Source organism: Odocoileus virginianus, chromosome 33 (assembly GCF_023699985.2).
Source record: "Odocoileus virginianus isolate 20LAN1187 ecotype Illinois chromosome 33, Ovbor_1.2, whole genome shotgun sequence".
In the NCBI taxonomy this organism is placed as follows: domain Eukaryota; kingdom Metazoa; phylum Chordata; class Mammalia; order Artiodactyla; family Cervidae; genus Odocoileus; species Odocoileus virginianus.
In genome coordinates, this window is record NC_069706.1 from 13,569,227 (window position 1) to 13,584,261 (window position 15,035).

The following is a 15,035-nucleotide window of genomic DNA, read 5'->3' on the forward strand; positions in this document are numbered from 1 at the left end:
TAATAACCTTTTGACAAACAGAATCTTAAACAAATTGAGAAAATAAGCTATTACATTGAGAAGCGCTATCAGCAAGGAGTCCAAGGACTGATAAGTGTTAATAGAAATCTGTTCCTGACCTCTGCCCTGGATAGGTCTGCCCTGGATAGCTCAGCATCTTCAGAGCCTCAGGCCCTTATCACCACTCCCCTCTGCTGTTCAGTCACTAAAGTCGAGTTTGACTCTTTGCCAACCCATGGACTGCAGCACGCCAGGCTTCTCTGTCCTTCACTATCTCCCAGCGTTTGCTCAAACTCATGTCCATTGAGTCAGTGATGCCATCCAACCATTTCATCCTCTGTCATCCCCTTCTCCTCCTGCCTTCAATCTTTCCCAGCATCAGGGTCTTTTCCAATGAGTCGGCTTTTCGCATCAGGTGGCCAAAGTATTGGGGTTTCTGCTTCAGTCCTTCCAGTGAATATTCAAGGTTGATTTCCTTTAGGATTGACTGGTTTGATCTCCTTGCTGTCCAAGGGACTTTGTCTAATTTGTCTCCTTTCTTCTCATACCCAGTTCTCCAAAATCCTGTCTACTTCCTCTTCCTTGTCTCCCAGTCACTCCTCCACCCCCTCTATCCCTCCTCCCGGTGTTGAAACCATTCTTGCTTACATCACCAGTGACCAACATTTCACCAAGTCTCGTGAGTGGATATTTTCCAGAGCTCATCTTACTAGCTTCTCTCTTGCATCTCGGATACCATGGACCATTCATTCCCCATTTTCCCCTTGAAACTGTCTCCTCCCAGGGTAGTCCCTCTTTTGGTTCTCATCCCTTGCACTTGTTTCTCCTGTCTCCTTCCATCACTGGTTCTTTCTTTGCTCAGCGTTCAGATACTGGCATTCCTCAGAGTTCCATAAATAATCCTCAGTGGATTCTTCGATGGTTCAGTCACAAGAAAAAGGGAAGAACCAGCTACAAACTCATGACTCTTAAATTTCTGTTGTTAGCCCGGACTTCACCCCGAGTTTCAGATCCAGTGTTACATCTTGATGGATCACAGGCCAATCCAACTAAAAGTGTCCGAAGCTGGTATCAAGTATCCCCTCACCGTGCAGACTTCCCTCCTGGCATTCTCCATTTGTGGTGAAGGAGATGATGGAGGCACCTGGTTGTCTAAGTTAGAAACCCTAAGCTGCCCTGCTCTCCCCTTCCCTCTGATGTAATAAAATCAGCAAATCCTGGTAGGTGTATCCATCCATGGAATGTAACATATTGTAATATAATGTAATGAATGTAATGTAAATAATGGACTGTAGTCTGTCTGGGTTTAGTTTTTAAGTTTTTTGCCTTTTTTTTTTTTGGCCACATTTAATCCAACATAAAGTTCAGGAATTTTTCCCCACCTCTGTTAAAGATCAGCTGTTTAACCAGATGTGGGTAAGCTTTAAAACTTTCTCTCCTAGACATTATGCACCAAGAGGAGTGACCTCTTACCTCCGTTTCCACAATGGCGGACTCGGGCAAGACCTTCAGCTCCGAGGAGGAGGAAGCCAAGTACTGGAAAGACCTGGCCATGACCTACAAGCAGAGGTCAGTTCTCCCAAGCTCACCTTGCGTTTTCTTCCCACAGTGACGGCCTCGAACATTTACTGCGGGCCTGCTGTGTGCCAAGCCCTGTGAATAAGTGAAATCATCTCAATTAAATCTCCATGGTGGCCCGTGGAGAAACCATTCTCACCCCATTTTACCAATGGGGGACTGAGCCTCAGTGACAGCAAGTAATTTGTCTAAAAGGCATACAGCCAGGGTGGGGGGAGGCGGGGGCAGCAGACCTGTGATTTGGACCCCAAAGCCTAGGGTCCTAAGCATAGGGCTGTGCTACTTCCCAGCTTATCTTCTGGCAGAGTTTTTTGTTTGTCTGTTTCTTTGTTTAAGTGTAAAAGGTTTCTTTTTATTCTTTTTATTGTTGCTGTTTTGTAACATAGGCAAAATTATTTAAGTCAATAAATTTTTAAGGAATTTCTCATGTTCTGATTCTTTCCACTGCCAGTCACCTTAGTTCCTCCATAGTTATACTATTCAAGACAAGTAAACTATGAAAAACTCAACATTCAGACTTTTTAAATCTTAGGTATTAGCATATCCCAGTGATCTGTACCCCTCTGTTAATAGGGTGTGACGGCTTAGGAATGAATATGATTTGAATTTAACACATATTTAGAGAGTATCAAATTGTGGCAGTGTTTTATCAACTCCTAGATGCCTTATCTGGTCAGCCCTTGGTGTGTGGGAGAGAACTTCTCCCTAATCTAGCAGTCTAGGTTGTTACAAGCTTTTAAATTTGAAACAGGTGTTTCAGTGCCCCTATCTGGGAGCTGTGGGTGTGTGTTTAACATTGTTTCTCATGGATTTTTGTAATCTGCTCAGGCAGGCCTTATTCTAGCCCCTCTAAGGCTCTTGTTCAAGCTCTTTATTCTTAGTTTGATTTAAAGTGAAAGTGAAGTCGCTCAGTCTTGTCCTGCGACCCCATGGACTGTAGCCTACCAGGCTCCTCTGTCCATGGGATTTTCCAGGCAAGGATGCTGGAGTGGGTTGCCATTTCCTTCTCTAGGGGAATCTTCCTGACCAAGAGATCGGACCAAAGTCTCCCACTTTGCAGGCAGACGCCTTACCATCTGAGCCACCAGGGAAGGGCTTGTTTTTTTTTTTTTAAAAAAAAAGCCTTGAATTTTAAGGATTGAGAAGCCAGAATTGGGTGTTTGGGATATGGAGCCAGGGACCCTAGGTAGTGGTATGGTAAGTGAACCTTTGTATTATGTCCAGTTTCTGCTTGTAAATAACTCTGCAGAGAGTATACAGTCTGAAGTATATTTACTGTATGTTGGGTCCCAGAAGATACACATCGAATGAATGAGTGGACGGTGGGTTGGTTAAGAAAGGGCTGTGGTCGGGCACACGTGGGCGCGGCTCCATGCTCTGTCTCTGACTCATTTGACCTTGAGACGTGCGTGTGTGTGCGCTCAGTCGCTTCAGTTGTGTCCAACTCTGTGACCCCATGGACTGTGGCCCGCCAAGCTCCTCTGTTCACGGGTCCTCCAGGTAAGGGGACTGGAGTGGCTTGTCGCGCCCTCCTCCGGGGGTCTTCCTGACTCAGGGACCAAACCTGCATCGCTTAGGTCTCCTGCATTGGCAGGTGGGTTCTTTACCACTAGCGCCGCCTGGGAGGACCTTGAGACAGATGACCTCATCATCTGTATCATGCCGAGTTGAATAAAGAGCAGATCCGCGTCTAAGACTCAGCAACGCGTAAGCGCTCAGTGATGAGCTGATATCTGGGAATCCTGCAGGGCAGAGAACACGCAAGAGGAGCTCCGGGAATTCCAGGAGGAAAGCCGGGAATACGAGGCAGAACTGGAGACCCAGCTGCAGCAAACTGAGAGCAAAAACAGGGACCTGCTGATGGAAAACAACCACCTTCGCATGGAGCTGGAGACCATCAAGGTGAGGGGTGGGGGGAGACATACCCAGGTGTGTGGGTGGGCGTCCGCACCCATGACCAGAGAAGGGAGCCTGTGGGTGTGGCCCTGGCCCAGGCTCCCTCCCACCCCCAGAACTGCAGGCTGAGGGGCCCTTGAGCTCCCAATGCCCCTGTAAGAGAGAGGATGAGATGGTCGGATGGCATCACCGACTCCATGGACATGAGTTTGCGTAAACTCCAGGCGTTGGTGGTGGACAGGGAGGCCTGGCGTGCTGCAGTCCCTCGGGTTGCAAAGAGTCAGACACGACTGAGCAACTGAACTGAATTGAACTGAAGACAGGTCTCACACGTGTCTGGTGGCCATGCTTAGCAATCCCACAGCACATGTGGAAGGTAGACTTTTCTAGAGTATGGATCATGGCTGGAATTGCTGATTGTTATAAGGCCCAGGGTTATGCTGTCCGGAATGCCACGTGTGGCAATTGACATTTAAGTTTAATGAAAGTAAAATAAAGAGCAGTTTAATTCCTCAGTCTTACTAGCCACCTCTCGAGTGCTCAGTAGCCACACGTCTCTAGTGGGTGTCAGTGTGAATGTAGAGGCTGTAGAATGTTTCCATCATTGTGGAAAGTTCTGTTGGGCAGAGCTCAGGCTCCTCAGCCCGGGCTCTCTTGACATTTGAAGCCACATGACTCTTTGTTGCCAGGGCTGAGTTTTACGTGGCGGGGTGTCCAACAGCATCCCTGGTCTGTACCCACTAGACACCAGTAGCACCTCCTGCCTCAGGTGGCGACCGCAGAAGTACCTGCAGACATTGCTGAGTATCTGGAGAACCACTGCTCTGAGAACACGCTGTGCGAGTTACAGATGCTCGCAAAGTGTTACGTTGGCCTTAGAGATGGCTCTCAGCTCTCCCTGCCAGACAGGGTCACCTGGCCGGCTTTGTAAACATTAGATGGGCCTGGCCCCACCCTGCCCTGAGATTCTGGTTCTCAGGAACTCTGGGTGGGGCTCCAGCAGGCCTGTGTTTTTTTTTTCTTTCATAATTTCTTTTTTTAAAAACAGAGCTGCTCCTATTTATTTTGATGAGCCGCGGTAGGGGTGGGGGGGGGAGCCAAGGTCCTGCAGTGTGAGCCCAGGGCTAGGTGTGTTCCACAGGAAAGAGGTGTGCCCCTGGCTTCTGGAAGCCTCGTGGGGAAGACAGACATGACAGCTGGAAGCATTTAGCAAAACGATGCTCAGACACAGGCAAGAATGAACGTCAAGTGGACCTTGGGAATCCGGCTTTACTAGCACACAGGAGAAAGTGGGGCCAGCAGATGGACTGGGGATTGAGGGGTGAGGAGTAGCGGAGGAAAGACCCCACAGACTTTTGAAGCTGAACGGTGGACTCAGAGCTTTAATGGTGTAGACCCCAGAGCCCAGGCTAGCCATCCGCAGGTCAGTCTGGCCCATAGATGTGGTTTGCGTAAGCCTTTGGTGGTTTTCACTCAACATTTTATCATGAAAGCTTTCAAGCACATGGTCTGGTTGAAAGAATTTCCCAACGAACAACTGTATATCCACCACCTTGGCTCTGCCAATGACCTCTGCCAAACTTGCTCTTTATTATCTGTCCGTCCATCAGTCTGTCTTCCCAGGCATTTCAAAGTGAATCACCAACTTCTGTATGCTTCCCTGTAAATATTGCAGTAGGCTGTTAACTAGAGGTGAAGGTTTGCTTGTGGTTCAGAATTCTTTTGATAGTAACATTTGTTTCTTTAATGGTTTTTTAAAAAAATATTTAATATCTACATTCAGAATTGTGAGGCTTCTTGTAAGAACTTGGATTTCCAGTTTCCTTTGATCTTCCTCTGGGTGGCTCCTGCCACCCCAGCCTGGCCTTCATCCATACCCGCAAAAGGCAGAGTCGTGGTTGCTTAGGGCAAGGTCACCCCAGTCCCAGCTACTGTCCCCCCATCTCCCCAACTCTGACGTCGGGGGCTGAGTGTCATCTGTGGGTTACACCTGGCCCACGTCACTCATTTTGTTAACAGCCTGACTGCGGCCCTAGGCACTGGGGAACCAATACAGCTTTTACACTGAAGGGGGCTCAGGGCCAGAAGACTGGTGGTTTGAACCATGGTTTGGAGAGGTTAGGAGGACTTGCACAGATGCTGATAAATGTACATTTGCTAAGTAATTAACCACTTCCAGACCAAGCCCTTGAACTGGCAGAAGACCTGTCTGTGAGGTTTGTGAGCCACAGGGAGAGGAAGGGGACAACCTCAGAGTGAAGAACGGCCCGCGGCACATATTTCTGTCACCGAAGAGAAAAGTCTTCAACTGAGTCGGACTCCTTGACAACTGGCTTATTCATCGCCAGATGAATAAAAAAGCTTGTAAGGGATCCAACAGAGCGTCTATTGATGCCTCCATCAGCTGACAGTTTATTATAATTAGCCCCAGATGAAAGCCCAACAGCTTTTTCATGTCCCACGTTCAAAGGACATCATTTGAATCTCTGTGCTGGTGGACAAGCCCCGTTAACCGCGTCCTCTGGGAACCCACGTAGGAATTTAGGTTAATGACCTGGGATCCTGTACCCTCCTGTTTTATTTTGGGGGTGCACCCAGGCCAAGGGTGGACGCGATCAGAGCCACGCCTGGGAATTCGCCCGAGCCTGGGCCGGCTCGGCCCCTGCTTGTCGGAGTTGGGATGCTTCCTGTGCTCCCAGGCAGGAAACAGAGCATCTGAGGAGACTGAGTGGCTGAGGACGGACACCCCTGCCCTGTAACCGTCTGTCTGTCTGTCCTGAGGCCCTTCTCCTCTCACGAAGGCTCTGGCCACGCCTTTCTGGCCCCGGGCAACATTACCTCACCCTCCCCAGAGCCTCCACACTGTTCTTAGCAACAGCTTTGTGTACGGACTGACTGAGGAAAGACAGGAGTTGGCTTGTTTATAACTTTCAAATTAGGCTCAGGCCTTTCCTGTGGGCAGGGAGTATCTTCGTTCCTCTGTGTAGACGGCGGAAAGCTGGTGAGATTGTTGGATGACAGACAATAATTTGAAAGCTGAGCCAGACAGGGAGAGCATGGGAGTGTGAGTGTGTATGCACGTGTGTGTGATCAGTTCCATGGTGAACCTAGGCAGAAGTGGTCCAGGGCCGTTGAGCGTTGTTGTTCCACGAGCGTGAGCCCGGGTGGCCCAGGATGGATCTTGGCTCCGCCGTTTGCTCCCGGTTGACTCTGGGCTGATGATGGGCCTGAGCCTCAGTTCTCACACCTCGGAAATGGCGTTCAGTCAGGCAGCGGGAGGGGTGTCCTGAGCCCAGAGGCTCGCGCAGGGTAGCCTGCAGTAAATGTTGCCGTTTTAATCGCTGAGACCCCATGGACGTAGCCCGCCAGGCTCCTCTGTCCATGGAATTCTCCAGGCATCAATACTGGAGTGGGTTGCCATTTCCTGCTCCAGGGGATCTTTCTGACCCAGGGATCAAACTCCCATCTCCTGCTTGGCATGGGTCATTTACCACTGAGCCGCCAGGGAAGCCCACAGTACACGTTAGCTGCTGTCACCGGGGCCAGCAGATTCCTGAGAATTCATCTGAGAGCTTCCTTGCCTCAGAAAGCACTGGCCAGGTCACTAAGCTTCTTTTGGTAAAAGCAACAGTTACGGTTTTTTCCTTCTTATCTTCCCTTCCTCCTTCCTCCCCCTTCCTCCCTGCTCTTCCCCCCTCCCCAGAGGTGCCCAGGTTCCTTCTAAATACCCCATGCCACAGGGAGAGCATCCCGGGTCACAAAGTCAGAACAGTCATTGAACACAGTCCTGCTCTGACTGTGACGCATGAGCACCAAAGTCACTGGGATTTTTGCTCTTGTTCCTGTAACCCAGGGATGTCACGTGAAGGGCGTCAGTATTGCTCTTGCGGGTCAGGCTCAGAGAGGTTGATGATGCTTCCTATGGCTGTGGATACCTTGCACAGAATGGCTGAAGATGGTTGGGGGCTTCTGGACACCAGAGGCGGCAGGGACCATAGTGGGAGGGGGCCAGGTACAGACAGATGCTCAGGAAGCACTCAGAACTGGACAGCTCCTGGCTCCCCCCATCATCCCTCACTCGCTTAAGAGCCCAGGTCTGTGGACAGAAGGGTCTCCTGACTGAGCTTAGGCTTGTCTCCTGGCCGTGGTGGAGGCTGCGAGAGGTCCTCAAGAAATTGGGGTGTCGGCGGGCTGTGCAGGGGGGAGGAATGGATGCTTAGTGGCTAGGAACCACACACGTGCATCGCAATGGGAGGGAGTACGTCCCAGGATTGACCTTCAGCATCCTAAGGAGATGACGGGGCAAGGAAATAGACATCCTTGTTGGGAGTCTTAAGTCATTCACTCAGTGTCGATTCTGTCCTTCAGGAGAAGTTTAAAACCCAGCATTCTGAAGGCTACCAGCAGATCTCGGCCTTGGAGGATGACCTCGCCCAGACAAAAGCCATTAAGGATAAACTGCAGAAGTACATCAGAGAGCTGGAGCAAGCCAACGATGACCTGGAAAGAGCCAAACGGTGTGTGGGGAAGGGGAAAGGAGGTCTGGGGTCCTTTCGTCTCTGGGTACCACACACTGTGCCGAGGGCAGGGGATTCAGCAGAGAGCAGAGCCAGGGCCCCTGGGCTCTACACCCTCGTGGGAAATGGCCAACAGGCAGAAGTGCTGCAGGTCCAGGGCGCTGTGGGCGCATGTGATCCGAGACATTCATTTGTCCGTTGCTGGGAGGATGCTGGGCAAGGCTTCTCAAAGGAAATGCCCTTTAGGCTAAGACCGAGGGATGCCTCAGCATTATCCAGGGGAAGAGTACCGGGTGAGAACATTCTGGGTGGAAGGACAAGCGTGTGCTCAGTTGGCCCTGAGATAAGATGGTATTTCTTTCTTTGTTTTTTAATCTTCACAATATTGTGCTGGCTTCCACCACAGAATAACTCAGCCATAATTATATATATATACTCCCCCTCTCCCCTCCCCCATCCCACCCCTCTAGGTCATCACAGAGGGCCAGGCTGTGCTATATAGCAACTGCTCACCAGCTATCCATCTTACACCTGAGGGTGTATATGTGTTGACGCCACTTTCTCCATTCGTCTCACTCTCTCCCTCCCCCACTGCGTCCCCAAGTCCATTCTCTAATCTGCGTCTCCATTCCTTCCCTGCAAATAGGTTTATCAATACCATTTTCTAGATTCCATATGTATGCGTTAATATGCAATATTTGTTTTTCTCTTTCTGACTTATTTCACTCTGTATAAGAGGCTCTAGGTTCATCCACCTCATTAGAACTGACTCAAATTTGTTCTTTTTTATGGCTGAGTAATATTCCATTGTACGTATGTACCACATCTTCTTTATCCGTTCATCTGCTGATGGACATCTGCGGTGCTTTCAGTGATGAGACAGTATTTCTTAAACCAATGTTCTATAGTTTAGCAGACTACTAACAATAATAAATAACAGTAATTGAATAACTACTGTGAGCCAGGTGCTTTTTTTTTTTTAAGAAAGTACTTAAAAAAATTTAGATGTAAATTACAGCAACATGCATCAATCATAAGGAGTGTACGGTTCCATCAATTTGGACAATTTTTCAGTCCAAACTGAACTGAATGCTCAGCTTTTCAGTCTAGTTAGTTAACTGTGTACCAAATGTAACAGTCTCTAAACCTTAGCATTTCACTTACTGCCCTCAAACTTTATGCTATAGCTTTAATGCATGAAAGTAAGAGATTAAAAAGATAGCCTTTTATATTTAGCCATATGTTTATGGTTTCTGGTTCATTCCTTCCTGAAGTTTCCCTCTGGTTATCATTTGCCTTCAGCTTGAAGAACTTCCCTTAGGATTTCTTGTGGTGCTGGGTTGCTAATGGTGAATTCTCCTCTCTGTAGTTTTTCTGGAAATGTCTTTCTTTTGCCTTCATTGGTAAAGGAAATTTTTGCTGGATATGGAATTCAGGTTGATAGGGTTTGGTTTTGTTTTCTTTTCTTTCAGCACATTAAAGATGTTCTGGTGTCTTTTGAACTCCTTACTGGGGGTTAGAAGCTAGTGGTAACCCAAATAGTCACTCCCCTGTTTATAACCTAGTGTTTTTCTCTGGCTGCTCTCAAGAGTTTCACTGTATTGTTGGTTTTTAGCAGTTTGATTGTGATGTTCCTAGGTTTTGTATGTATTTTTCCTGATAGGGGGTTGCTGGGCTTCTTTGGTTTTTATCCTTTGCCAAGTTTAACTTTGGTCATCATTTCCTCAAGTGTTTTTGCTGCCCCTTTCTTCCTCTCCTGTCCTTCTGGAACACCAGCAACACACATGTTGATCCTTTTGATATTGTCACACAGTTCCCTGATGCTCTGTTCATATCTTTTCCCAATTTTATTTTTCTTGGTTCCTCAGATTTGATTATTTCTGTTGATCTGGTTTCAGGTCCACTGACTGCTTCTTCCCTCCTCCAGTTCTGGTGGGAAGTCAGTTCCAGTACTGTTTTATTTTAGGTACTTTATCTTCAGATCTAAAATTTCCTATTGCTTTATTGAGATTTCTTTCTTCACATCCTTGAGCATAGTTTTAATAGCTTCTTTAAGATCCTTTTCTGCTAATTATAACATCTGGGTTACCTCAGGGTTGATTTCCTGTAATCACCTTTCTCTTGAGTTTTGGGTCACATTTTCTTGCTCTTCATTTGTCTAGTCATTTTGGATTACATTCTGGGCATTATGAATAATGTGTTACAGAAGCTATGGATTCTGTTATGTTTTTGTTTGTTTGTTTATTAAGTATGCTGAACTCATACTCCAAACTCTGTCTCCCCTTGATGGGAAATAGCTGAAATCTGATTCTTTTAATTAGGCTGCTTCATGTCTGCATGGTTTGGATCAGTCAGAGATGGGGGAAGAGTTTATATGCAGAACTGGGGACTCCCCCAAGGTGGTGGATTTTTATCACCCAAGCCACAGACACAAAGCTTATAAAGATACAGGATTCAGTCACTTCTGTTCCTTCCATGTGTTGGCTTCCTTCCAGCTTTAGCCAGGGCTGTCAGATCATTGTTTTTCTTCTTTTACCCAGTGTTTGTAGTTGTAATCTCTAGGATATTTGGATTGATACAAGCTACCTTAGTGTTAGCAGAAGTGGAACCTTTTTTAAAAAAAAAAAAAATTAGTTTGTAAAAGTTCTATATTTATTTTTGCTACTAATCTTTTGTCCTGTCTTAAAAACATATTTTGCAGAATAAACTTTTGTCTGTTGACTTTGTGGTATGATTTTCCATAAATATTTTTCTTTCTTAGGTCATTAGTTATGTCTCCTTTTATTGCTTCTAGATTTCCAGGCTTCACTGTGGAGATCCCCTTGATTGTTTTTATTTATTTTCGGTTGCGCTGGGTCTTCACTGTGCATAGGTTTCCTCTGTTTGCAGCAAGTGATTGGGGGACAGAGGGGAGCTTCTCTCCTTGCAGTGCGCAAGCTTCTCATTGCGATGGCTTCTCTTGTGGAGCACGGGCTCTAGGCACGCAGGCCCAGTAGTTGCGATGCACGGGCTTAGTTGCTTCCCAACATGCGGAATCTTCCCAGACCAGGAATCAAACCTGTGTCCCCTTCATTGGCAGGTGGATTCTTATCCATTGTACCACCCGGGAAGTCCATTGATCATTTGATTATGTGTGTATTCTCTTTAATTTTTTTGAAAGTTTTTTTTTTTTAATTAATTGTTTTAACTTATGCTTTTAATCCACCTGGCATTTATTTTTGTATCTAGTATAAATGTGTGTCCTATTTTATTTTCATTAGGTAGATAGCCACTTGTGCCAGTACTTTGTGTTAAACACTTCATCTTTTTTCCTCTGAATTGAGCACATCTCTGTCACATGTTAACCTTTCATTCAGTTGTCCCTTGGTATCCAGGGGGGAATTGGTTCCAGGACCCTTGAGGATACCAGACTTTGTGGATACTCAAATCCCTTAAATGAAATGGTATAGTATTTGCATATAGCTTATGTGTAGCCTTCCATATACTTTAAATTATGTCTAGGTTAATTATAATACCTAATACAACCCAAGACTGCTGACTCAGCAATAAAGAATCTCCCTGCGGTGCAGGAAACGTGGGAGACACAGGTTTTATCCCTGGATCGGGAAGATTCCTTGAACGAGGAAATGGCTAGCCACTGCAGTGTTCTTCCTTGGAAAATCCCATGGACAGAGGAGCCTGGCAGGCTACAGTCCGTGGGGTTGCAAAGAGTTGGACATGACTGAGCGATTAAACACAGCAATACAGTCAGTCAAAAGCTCCATAAACAGTTGCTAGTGAGCGGCAAATTCAAGTTTTCCTTTTTGGAACATTCTGGATTTTGGGGGTTTTTTTACAGAATTTTTGATTTGCAGTTTGTTGGATCCAAGGATGTGGCACCCACAGGTGTGGAGAGCTGAGTATATTCTGGAGTCTAATGCAGGATTCTTTTCTCTTCTGACCCAGTGTGTAATTTGTGAATTACAGCCAACACCGTAATGACTAGAGATTCCCCAGTGGCTCAGACAGTAAAGAATCTGCCTGCAATGTGGGAAACCTGGGTTCGATCCCTGGGTTGGGAAGATCCCCTGGAGAAGGAAATAGCAACCCTCTCCAGTATTCTTGCCTGGAGAATTCCATGGACAGAGGAGCCTGGCAGGCTATAGTCGCATGGGGTCGCAAAGAGTTGGATGCAACTGAGTGACCAACACTTCCACTTTCCATAATGACTTGGTTACTGTGGCCTTTATAGTATGTTCTGATTTCTGGCAAGCCCCTGGCATGCGACCATTTCCACTCATTGATGAAAACAAGTCACACGGCCAAGCCACATTAAGGGCTGGGAAAGTACATTCCACCCACAGAGAGGCTGAAGCAAGGGTGTGGATAGAGGGAGGGTGAAGAATTGGGGGCCGTCATGCAGCCTGTCACAAAGAGAGAGTGCATTCACGTGATTCAGAAATACCATACAGAGGGCTAGCATTCTGAAATTCAAATTCAAGCAAACAAAAACAGAAATTTGTATTATTCTCCCCACTCCCTCCTTTTTCCACAAAAGAGCATTCTGTACCCACTATTGTACATATTGTACTAGTGCCTTGTCACATAATAGATCTTGGAGGTCTTTCTGTGATAGGACACAGAGCATTCTTTGTTGTTGGTGGTTTCTTCCCAAGCGCATACTATTTTATTGTATGGTTGGTATTATATGATACATAATAATTTATTAATCTATTCCCCTGTGGATGGATATTTGCTGCATTTCCATTCTTTTGCGGTGATAAGCGTTGCTATAGTGAATGATACTTGTTGCTTGCACAGATGCATATATGTAGAGTAAATTTCCAGAAGTGGAATTCCCGGGTCAGAGGATATATGCGTGTAATTTTGATAGTTTTGACCTGGTTGTGCTCTGTCGTGGTACCAGTTCACATCCCAACACCCGTGTAAGTCTGTTTTCCAACTGGCTTCACTAACGGGCATTTTTCAAGCTTTGGATTTCTGCCAGTGTAATAGGTGACAAATAGGTACGTTTCTAGATTATGAATGACCTTGAGTTCCTTTTCATGTGTTTGATAACTTTTATTTCTTTTTCTGTGAACTCTGTTTATCTTTGCCTATTTTCAGATTGGGTTACTAGTTGTTTTTTCTCATCACTTTCAGGAGATGTTTATATATTTGTCTGTGATGAGAATTTAAAGCGTTGGGGAGTTTCTCATCTGTCTTCCATCTTTGGCTGCTGCATACGTTACTGTTGAAAGTTACTTGGATTTCTGTGTAGGCAAATTTATCTGCAGTCCATGGTTTATAAACCAGTTAGTTACATTTTCATCTAGTATTCTTTGCCCTTCCTTTCTCTTTCTCTTTGTCTCTCCTGAAGATGCATTGGATTCATAGTTTAGCTAGATGCTAAATGTGAGTGTTAGTTGTTCAGTCGTGTCCGACTCTGTGACCCCATGGACTGTAGCCCTCCAGACTCTTCTGTCCATGGAATTCTCCAGGCAAGATTCCTGGAGTGGGTTGCCATTTCCTTCTCCAGAGGATCTTCCCGACCCAGGGGTCGAACACAGGTCTCCTGCATTGCAGGTGGATTCTTTACCATCTGAGCCATGAGGGAATCCTACTATTAAGAGACATTTCTAAATGTAAAGATGGGTCCACTTAAAAAGTATCAACAGATACATGCTTGACTTTATTTTATAATCTGTAGGCAGTACATTAGAGTATGTAAATAATCCTTACACCTTTTCCAAAGGAATACCTGAGACAGAGTAGGAATAAAGTTATAAATGGTGAATAGTTGAATGTTACAATCAGATGTGGTAGTGTTTTGCCAAAAGTTTTCACTTTTGTCTCAGGCTTGAAGATTTGTTAATGAAATAAGCCACTTGTTATATACAAATAAATAATACCAATATTTATTAGAGGTTATCTAGCTTACTTTCAATATACTAACATTGAAAGAAAAGAGAAATAGACATAGCAGAGGCTACTGTGCTGGGTTTTGACCAACATCCAGACTCTTACAGGGCTGGGAAGTCTCGTGACAGCACATCTGGAGTCCCAGTTGGGTAAAGGGCCCAGGCAGTGTGTCCGCTCTGGGTGAGACTACAAATAATGCAGTTCGGGGTTCCCGCTTATAATCCCAGGACGCAAACTGATCTCATCATCAATCTGTGAGCAAATTGCAGCCCTGGTTTCATGTTAATGCTGTTTGTTCTCTCTTGTAAAACTTGGAATGTTGTTAAGCCTGGGGCTTGATTGGCCAAGACCCCTCCATGGGTGTGACAATTTCAAGATTTTTCTCCTGTCTTCTTGCACTCACAGCAGGCAGTCAGGGCTGTGTCCAGGCAGCTTAGAAGCAAAGTCAGAGGTTTGTTTTGCTTTGTCTTTGAAGCCTAAACAAAACCATTTATTTAAATTCCCTAACAGGTAGAGACCCAAATCATCATTTTAGAATGAATTAAGTTCTAGAATGCTGAAGTTTTATTTAAAAAAAAGAAAACACTTTAAAACTTCCCAATTTTATTATAAATTTTTAGTAGTTATGTGTGAAAAATTTGATTGTCTACTGCAAGAACAGTAATTTCTTAGCACCAACAACTTAGCACAAACAATTATTTATTTTGGTCCCTCCAGCTGTATGTCTGTAAAATGAAATAGCACTTTTAACTGAGTAGAGGGTGACCTTGTGAAAGGGTAACCTTGAATGATTCAGGAAATCTTGTTGTTCAGTCGCTCATTCGTGTCCGACACTTTGCCACTTTATGGCTTCCCTGTCCTTCACTGGCTCCCGGAGTTTGCTCAGATTCATGTCCATTGAGTCAGTGATGCTATCTAGCCATCTCATCCTCTGCCCCTTCTTCTCCTTTTGCCTTCAGTCTTTCCCAGCATCAGGCTCTTTTCAAATGAGTCAGCTCTTCATATCAAATGGCCAGAGTCCATCCAGTGAATATTCAAGATTGATTTTGTTTAGGATTGACTGGTTTGATCTCCTTTCAGTCCAAGGGACTCTCAAGAGTCTTCTCCAACATCACAGTTCAAAAGCATCAATTCTTCAGCACC

At 45.7% G+C, this 15,035-nt stretch overlaps 1 protein-coding gene across 4 annotated transcripts in view; it reads left to right on the forward strand.

Moving 5' to 3' along the window:
• Window positions 1-15,035, forward strand: part of NDE1 (nudE neurodevelopment protein 1) — a 38,354-nt gene that overhangs the window by 10,885 nt on the left and 12,434 nt on the right. For all 4 annotated transcript variants that reach the window (XM_020872244.2, XM_020872243.2, XM_020872247.2 and 1 more), the window contains exons 2-4: window positions 1,443-1,569; window positions 3,327-3,480; window positions 7,843-7,991. In XM_020872244.2, the coding sequence (XP_020727903.2) occupies window positions 1,487-1,569; window positions 3,327-3,480; window positions 7,843-7,991 (386 nt within the window). In that variant the 5' untranslated portion in view covers window positions 1,443-1,486. The remainder of the gene's footprint in view (window positions 1-1,442; window positions 1,570-3,326; window positions 3,481-7,842; window positions 7,992-15,035) is intronic.